Raw genomic sequence first — 9,042 nt, forward strand, 5'->3', positions numbered from 1 at the left:
ATCGCTGAACAAAATTTGTCGATAAAAAAGCGGATTTTCTGCCAACTGATTTTGGTAATAAAATTCAATGATTTGCAAGCGTTGCTCGTTAGTAAGTCTATTCATGATGAAATGTCAAAGCATACTGAGCATCTTTCTCTTTGACACCATGTCTGAAATCCCACGTGATCTGTCAAATACTAATGCATGAAAATCCTAACCTCAAAAAAATCACCCGTTACAACAATCTTCAGTATCGATTATTGTACATATCGTTAACAATATAAATGACTAAATCGATAACAAAATCAATTATTTAATCGATTATTATGCCGATAACAATATCCATTATTGTATCGATAACAATATCGATTATTATATTGATTATTATATCGATTGAAATAGCGGTTATTTAATCAATAACAGTATCGATAACAATATCGATTATTTTATCGATAGCAATATCGATTATTATATCGATAAAAATATCGAGTTTTGTATCGATAACAATATCGATCTTCATCCTCATCCTTTTCTTCATATTTACCTTTATTTTTGCATATTCCTCTTCACCTTTACCTTAAAGTGTTTAAATTTACTTTGATCTTCGTTTTTGCCTGTACCTCTAGGCATCTTTGTTTTTGTTTTTATTCTCAAACCGCTAAACCGCTGAGAACTATTTCCATGTGCATTATTCCCCTTGAATTTGACAATTTACTCCCAACCAACCAACTGCCGCTAAAGAAGTTTCACTTCATAAATTCAAGAAATGTTTTTACCCTTTTAGTTACCCTAATTCTTATGTATCTGTCATTGTCTTAATTTTCGTCTTTATCTTCACTTTTGCCTTCTTTTTTTTGACTTCATTGTTATTATTTATTTCTTCATCTTCATATTTATCTTTATTTCAAAGCTTAATTTCAAATGTGTAGTGAAACAACAGGCGAAACATGTCAAATTGAACATGTTGCAGCAACATGTATACACAATTCGAAAATGTTTAAACGACGGTTTTGGCCGTAATTTTCAACCAATTGTGAAACCATAAAAACTCTGCTCATCTACGAAAAAATGCCTTTCCAACGGTGTTCTTGGTTTTGAAATCGGTTCGGTAGAATCGCCAAACGAACGGAGACAAAATTTATGTTAGCGTATTAATATATAGATTATTACTGGGAATCTCCTGAAGATAAGCAAAGTTTTCCGATCGAAAAATATTTATTTGCAAGAATTCTACACTATTTCTACGAAAAGTTGGTTTTCCCCCATATAAAATCCATTGAAAACTTTGAGCGCTTTGAGCACTCCCTAAATTTTTTTTATTAACAATCCTAGGGGGAGGCGGCATTAAAAATGCGACCTTATTTTTTTTACATACATTTTTGGATCACTCTAATGTACATTAAACTTTCTATGAACTCTATTTACTTAATTTTTTTTTACCCTTCCTACACAGGCAGGGTAAGAAAATAAACCGTACAGAATAATTCCCATTTGCTCATTGATCATCATATCATTTGTAATTTTATACAGTTTTGTACATAGTCAGAAACGAATTGTATGATTAACTGTCTTTTATTTTTCGTTTGTGAAAATTTTACCATCAAGTACGTTGTAGACGGATGCAAACGTTTCAATTACCCAGCCAGCAAGAAAACGTACATTTTACGAACACTATATTTCACGAGAGATTCTCGATCGGCAAAAACATAAAGAAAGTCTCGTAAACGATAAAACAAAAAATTCAATAGAAAGAGTCTTGTAGTAATTTATCAGCACAAGAACAATTTTTCATTTTATACGGCTTTTCTTCGAAAAAATATCCAGTTACGAGCTCGTTTACGATGGTTTTGCCGGCTGGGGAAGTAAAAAAGTATGTTTTCTTTCTGTCAATTTTCATATTATATTCAAATGATGTTTCTTTTCTATTCCTTCGGCCATTCGTTTTGTGTTTAGTTTGTGTATGTATGTATGTACAAACATATATCTTTGCACGATTCATTTCGTTTGTTGTTTCGTCTGTAATGACTAATCGAGAGTATTATACTATCGCCAAAGTGAACTTAGCCGTTTTGTTTCTGTATTGTACCGAACTGTTGAAGTAATAAACGTTACGTACATTATAGTTTATTTTCGTACACTGTACACAGGTGCCATCATTCCATACATCATTTGCGTGATTCTCTTTGTGGTGCCAATTATGGTAATACAATCATTTATGGGTCAATTTTCCAGCAGCGGTTTTATATCAGCGTTTCGCATTTCGCCTATTTTTAAAGGTAAGCAAATTTCTACAAACTGAAAAAGACACTTATTATAACTATCTACTACAAATTACAAATTCTCCTGGCTTGGGCTATATTAGCTTATGTGTTAATTTGGCTGTGCTCTCCTACTACGGTATGTTCGCTGCTGTGCCACTACTTTACTTATTTCACTCATTGCGCCCGACCATACCTTGGAGCTGTGAAGCAGTAGAGAGTTGCCTGAAAAATAGCACCGATACGGAAGTCGAGCACGTAAATAAGAATATACTGAAACAAGAATACGTTCTAACCACCAATTATTTTATAACTTTTCCGCAATGTGTTAATATGTAGTCCTGCAAGCTAAAAAATATGGTAGAGATAAACGCTAGCATGGCCAACAGCAATGAGTCGTACAAATATATAAGATATGAAGTGCCTTCAGTTTTGTTCTTCAAGTAAGTTGAAAGGCGAAAGATACGCTATTTTTTTCAAAACCAAATAATCGCGCCCGCTTTTACTTTCAGCTCAATTTTCGGTGGTGACGACCTAATGGAGAACTATGAATATGACAGCCCCTTTATGTTCTCTTGGGAGCTGCTTCTTTGTACACTGCTTAGCTGGGCTATAGTAGCTGCTGTCTCCTATCGCTTCTACAATACTGAGTTGGTTAGTGATTAATTATACCCGAGCGCACTTGTGCACAAGGGTATATTAATTTTGTTCACATAACGGTTGTTTGTAACAGCCAAAACGAATCGAGATAGATATAGACAAATGTATACATAAATACTCAGAATGAATAGAGAAATCGATTAAGCCATGTCTGTCTGTCCGTCCGTCTGTCCGTCCGTCCGTGTACACGATAACTCGAGCAAAAATTGAGATATCTCAACGAAATTTGGTATGTAGGTTTCCCTTAATCCAAGGTAGGTTGGTAATTTCCAGAAATACGAAAACTGCGATATTGTAGTAACTACTGAAGATAATTCACTCAAAATTGATATTTATAATAACTATCAGACGAAAAATAAGAATATTATAAATTTTTAGAAAATGGGCGTAGCCACGCCCACTTATGGGTACAGGTGTATATCGTGGTAACCGCTGCACCAATTTCTTCCACACGTGGCACAGTTGTTGGCCTTGCTACAGCATACTAAATGGCCGAAAATTTTAAAAATCGGACAATAACCACGCCCACATCCCATATAACGGTAATTTTCGGAAATACGAAAACTGCGATATTTTAGTAACTACTGAAGGTTATTCACTCAAAATTGATATTTACAACAATATTTAGCCGGAAAATAAGAATTTTATACATTTTTGGAAAATGGGCGTAGCCACGCCCACTTATGGTTACATGTGTATATCTTGGTAACCGCTGCATAAATTTCTTCCAAACTTGGCATAGTTGTTGGCCTTGGTACAGCATACTAAATGGCCGAAAATTTTAAAAATCGGACAATAACCACGCCCACATCCCATATAACGGTAATTTTCTGAAATACGAAAACTGCGATATTTTAGTAGCTACTAAAGATTATTCACTCAAAATTGACATTTACAACAATTTTTAGACGAAAAATAATAATATTATAAATTTTTGGAAAATGGGCGTAGCCACGCCCACTTATGGTTACATGTGTATATATTGGTAACCGCTGCATAAATTTCTTCCAAACTTGGCGCAGTTATTGGCCTTGGTACAGCATACTAAATGGCCGAAAATTTTAAAAATCGGACAATAACCACGCCCACATCTCATATAACGGTAATTTAGAGAAATACAAAACCTCGATAAATCGGTAAATATTAAAGCTAATTTATTCAAAATTGATGCTTGCAACAATTTTTTACCAAGAAATATGTTTGTGATAAAATTTTGGAAAATGGGCGTGGCACCGCCCGCTTATGATCACATATATGTATATCGGTAACCGTTCTACCAATTTGTACCAAACTCGGTATTTTTATTGTGCTTGCCACATAAAAGCGAAACGTTGAAAATTATTGAAATCGGGCTAAAATTACGGCCGCTTTTCATATAACGTTAAATTTCACAAATGCTTGAAACTGCAATATTTCGAAATTTAAGGACGCTAATTTACTCAAAATTGATACACCCCGGCTTACCATCTAGCGGTAGCTTTCGGAAAGGTGAAAAAACATATATTTAATACTTGCGCCGGGTATTTAATGTTCGGCTCCACCCGAACTTAGACTTTTTTACTTGTTTATTTTTGAAATCAAAAAATATTTAGAGGTCGCTCAAAGCGCCAAAGTTGTACATGTTTTTTATATGGAAAAAAGCCACTTTTCGTAGAAATAATAAGGAGTTCTTGAAAGTCAAGTTTTTTGATCGGAAAACTCGGTTTCTCTTCAGAAGATTCCCAGTACTAATACTCAATTATTTATTTAAACATTCTTTTCATAGTAACTATATTTTATAGGAAGTCTCCTGAAGAGGAACAGAGTTTTCCAATAAGAAATATTGATTTTCAAAAATTCTGTACGATTTAAAATAAAAATTGGTTTTCTTTTCCATATAAAATGCATGGAAAAACGTTGAGCGCTTTGAGCGACCTCTAAATATTTTTTGATTTCAAAATAAAAAATATGGGCATATTTTTTCGATATAGAGGGTAAGAGTATTTAAATTCCGACTTTACTATTTGTGGACCACCCTAATGCACACGCATTTTTTTGACGGCGGGAAATAAAAATACTAGCAAACATTTTTCAGAATATTCACTTTAAATTCTCTTTGTTTCTCTCTCTTCCTTTTTTCACACACAGATGAGCAAATTTTTACGCTACACCATTTGGACCTGCCTAACTTTGCTGCTCATCTCTGTCATACGTTTCATGTTGATATCGATGGATGTAAAATATATCTTCAGTTTTTTTATAGCAAAGCCACGTGATCTTGCCGAAGGCATACCCAACACTATACTCTTTATAGTATCAGCGTTTGGTCCTGGCTGGGGCTCGATTATATCACTTGCTAGCTTTAATCGTTTTAAAGCAAATATTATGAGCTACAGTTGGATTATTTGTATAGGCCAAATGGGCATTTTTATAGCCTACGGCATTTTAACGCATATCATACAGGGTTACTTTAAGTGTAAGTACTCGTATTAAAATCATATTTTAAATATAATATAAATATCGATGGAATATATATTTTTGCAGCCATTACGGAACACTACGATGATATAGATAACTTGTATGTCTATGTAAATCATCACTGGGCATTGTATTTGTCCAGCGGCAGCGTTTTGGCTTCGATGAGTTGGCCGAATCTCTGGTCAATAATTTTCTTTTCCATGTTGGCATTGATGGCGTTGATTACAATGGTAAAAATATCTGTGCATAAAATAAATTTATATTAAATTACCGTTTATTTTTCCTTCTAATAGATCACTTCCTTATTTTCGGTATTCCAAAGCGTATTCGATGAGTTCGAAATGTTGCGTTCGCGTAGAACTGAAGTCACTTTTGGACTGATCGGTGTGTTAGCATTTCTATCCTTGTACACTTGTTCAAATGTAAGTCGTAAGAGATACGTAAATATGTAAAATTGCATTCAAATTTTAAAAGAAAAGTTCTCCAACATTCGATTTCGATATATTAAATATTGTAAGGCCTTATATCAGCCATGTTCTTACCTAAGTACTCATTGCTTTATTGAACAGCCACCAAACTATTTCGAACTTATCCTTCGACTTAGTCACGGTACAGCTATGGTTGAAGGCATCCGACTTTGCCTCTTGAGGTCAGCTACTCAATGTCTGGTTAACATTAAGTGCAGGTTAAGGATCGTCTCTACTCACACCTTCCATGGAATTATTTCCAAACTGTTGCTCAGAGTCAAGTCAAAGACCACTGCCTCGGTAGGTAGGTACATAGATATGGCTGTCACTGCTAAGTAGGGACACACATAGGCCAAGAGTTTAAGGTCTGTTGTGATACCACAGCTAGAGGGACAGTTAAAGCAACAACTGTGTGAGATATATCCTCCCTCTTTAGAGAATATAAGCTTCGAGACAATTATCGGTTTAAGCTATATAGTCGAAATTTGCCTAGAATTTCGGTAGGTCGTACCCTCAATTCCTGTATTATTAAAACGCTCCCTCTAGAAATGCTACAAGGAAATAGACCGGGCTGTGCAGCGCGGTCTCCGTGAACTTGCCCTCCACATAGGCATGCTAGAAAGTAGTCGACTGTCAATAGCTTAAGGAGCAGTTCTAATTTTTTCATTCCCCTTGTTGTACAGGAACCGTCCTACTCTTGCAGAAACCTGATCGTGTTCAAGGATATCGACTGAAATTTTCTCAACCTGGAAGTCTCAACGCTACTGCAGAAGTCCCTCCAGGAAGACCACTCTGCTTTCCGCAAAGCGTTCTTGTACGCACACAAAAACTGCTTACTTCTTTGCACCCCAATTTCACTACTCAGCTTTCTTGCCTTGTTGAACGGCATCCTGCACGCTTTCCGCAGTGAGTCCAATTACCGAGCATAGGGTCAGGACTAGGCTTAGCTAAATCCTCTGAGCAAATCCGAATAAAAGAGCTTACTATACCATCCAACTCACCAGTGGTGCTGGATATGGTAACTTTCTTTCTAAAGTGTCTTCCTGAGGTTCTTTCGGTACTTACCGTAAAATTAGAGAAAAGTCTGGATTCGTCCCAATATATCTATGTTCGGTGAGATTGCGGATGATCCTCTGTCTCATGTGGCACGTAAACGAATTCCAGCTCGATCTACACGCCTCCTATCTCAAGTATGGTGCTCGTAATATCGCTGTAGCTGTAACAAAAACAAGAAAAAAGATTCAAATTTGCCATTACACAGGTTCTATATTTACTTCCATTTCGTTCCACCTGAAGCTTGAAACCTACCGCGCCGAGGCCACAGACCCTTGAGTTGTTCACCCAAGATTTGTGGACGAGCGAAACATCGGAGTCGACTTTATAAAGGCGACTCATAAGAGCGCGGTTACCCACGAACGTGTACGTAGCGTAGCGTAGAAGTACGTAGACGGATGTCAAGTATGCTGTTGGTAGAAAGAGAGAGAAGCAACGTCTACGTCACGGTCATTTGGTGGTGAGTTTTTGTTAACACGCAGATCTCATAAAATAGATCGTGTCAGCTGACACGTTCTCCGTTTTTACGTCCGTGGGTAACTGCGCTTTAAGATCAGCCGAGGCTGTGCTAGATCTGTGGAAGTAGATCTGCAATACAATCATTTGGGGTTTCTGCCACCTCATTCATAGCTACGACGGTAACATCAGAAAAACATCGATGCATCGAAAATTTTCCACTCGATGCATAAATAGTTGATGTATCTATGCAACGATGTTTTTTGAAAACTGACCTCTAGTACATTGAAACCTCATTTCAGTTGTTTAATTGTGCAAAGAGAGAAGTGATTTTCAGCAAAAAATTTAAATGGCTCCAAAAAGTTACATTAGAAACGTAGTTATCTCTCTTATAACATTTTTTTGGGAAATATTATCTGAAAATCCTATGAAAATCGATGCATGCTCTTCGATGTATCGAAAAATATCGTTATGACCTTTATAATAAAAATCATAATTCTAGCGCTAAAATGAGAGTATATTTTGTTGATCAAATTTAACCGTTATTTTATAATTTTTATTTTTTTGATCCAGAATAATTATCGAATCATGGAAAGATGCAGTCTGTATTATAACGGTTAAAAGTTATCAAAAATAAATAAAAATAGAGATCCGAAAAAAAAAACAATTATTGAACATTAAAAAAACAAATAAAAATCAAAAAAAACTATTTCGCCAAGATCTAAAATTAAAAATCTCGATATTTACCGTTTGTTTTCCGATCCTGTTCTAAACTCCTTTCTCTCTTTTATTTCCAAACCATAGCACGGCGTCGTTTTCTTCAGCGCCATGTCGATGGACTCACTCTTCACGCAAACATCACTCAATCTTCTACTGCTGCTGGTCGTTCTCTGGATTTACGGCCGTTTCCGCTTTCAGCGTGATATCGAATTCATGCTGGGCCAACGTTTTGCCACATGGAAAGTGAATGTATTGCGGTTTGTTGCGCCGATTTGCCTCTGTTTACTATTGGTATGTGAGGGACAATATTTAGTTATTTATTCACAATGTCGTTTCACCTACTATTTAATAAAAAAAAAGAGTCTCGCTCATAACTCGCTCATAACTAACAAAATTTTATTTTATTTTAGTTAATTGCGGTTATTGCTGCCTACTACGAGCACAGAGTCGCCTCAATCGTCATCCATATTGTAGCGGTTTTGCTCATCGTTCTACCTTGGCTCTACTTACCCGGTTACATGATCTATGTGCTGCTGCAAACATCGGGCTCATTTATGATGCGCTTTCGACGTTGCTGTCGACCAATGGATTGGTATCCCGTTGAAATGGAGGAACGACAACGTTACGAAGAGGCCATGGGTAATATGGATATTACGCATCAATTGAGTCAAATAAACATAAATACTACGGCTAAAAGTTATAACTAAATTACTGTATATATGTAGGTATGTATATGTGTAACTATATATGTACATAATTATGAATGTATAAGGAAATTGTGATTTTGTTAAATGAGAAATTTATTAGCAGAGCTTCGTAAATATTAGCTTTAGTGAAAGTTTAGTGGATAAATTGCTTTTCCACAAACCCCATTTGTAAAAGCTTTGCATCAACCAAAGACAAATTTATGAAAATGTTAAAATAGTTTTTTTTTATGAATAAATGCTCACACTTTATTTTGTTTTCTATAAAATACTTATTGATACATA

General features: G+C 35.7%; 3 protein-coding genes across 4 annotated transcripts in view; 1 reads left to right on the plus strand and 2 right to left on the minus strand.

Annotated features, from left to right (window-relative positions):
- The window catches only part of LOC118740651 (golgin subfamily A member 6-like protein 22), a gene marked incomplete at its 5' end in the record, with an annotated part of 500,945 nt that overhangs the window by 112,066 nt on the left and 379,837 nt on the right, over positions 1 to 9,042 (minus strand).
- The window catches only part of LOC118740648, a 38,930-nt gene that overhangs the window by 4,864 nt on the left and 25,024 nt on the right, over positions 1 to 9,042 (minus strand). The gene's annotated exons all lie outside the window — the stretch shown is intronic.
- Positions 2,098 to 9,009, plus strand: LOC118740650 (sodium- and chloride-dependent neutral and basic amino acid transporter B(0+)-like). 2 transcript variants are annotated; one of them, XM_036472262.1, is made up of 9 exons: positions 2,098 to 2,258; positions 2,329 to 2,498; positions 2,580 to 2,683; positions 2,753 to 2,894; positions 5,028 to 5,355; positions 5,424 to 5,587; positions 5,651 to 5,779; positions 8,138 to 8,344; positions 8,464 to 9,009. In XM_036472262.1, exons 1-9 carry the CDS (start codon positions 2,180 to 2,182, stop codon positions 8,758 to 8,760), a joined length of 1,620 nt encoding a protein of 539 aa, XP_036328155.1. In that variant the 5' UTR covers positions 2,098 to 2,179; the 3' UTR covers positions 8,761 to 9,009. The 2 variants fall into 2 exon arrangements, with proteins under 2 accessions (XP_036328155.1, XP_036328156.1); XM_036472263.1 differs by having other exon boundaries at positions 2,201 to 2,258; positions 2,345 to 2,498.

Source organism: Rhagoletis pomonella, unplaced genomic scaffold, assembly GCF_013731165.1.
Source record: "Rhagoletis pomonella isolate Grant_MI unplaced genomic scaffold, Rhpom_1.0 Rhpom_scaffold_00006, whole genome shotgun sequence".
Taxonomy (NCBI): Eukaryota; Metazoa; Arthropoda; class Insecta; order Diptera; family Tephritidae; genus Rhagoletis; species Rhagoletis pomonella.

Coding starts and splice junctions, on each gene's coding strand:
- LOC118740650 (XM_036472262.1), top strand. CDS start 2,180: ATGGTAATACAATCATTTATGGGTCAATTTTCCAGCAGCGGTTTTATA. Junction 2,684..2,752: donor CCTTCAGTTTTGTTCTTCAA/GTAAGTTGAAAG, acceptor TTTTACTTTCAG/CTCAATTTTCGGTGGTGACG. Junction 5,780..8,137: donor CCTTGTACACTTGTTCAAAT/GTAAGTCGTAAG, acceptor TCCAAACCATAG/CACGGCGTCGTTTTCTTCAG.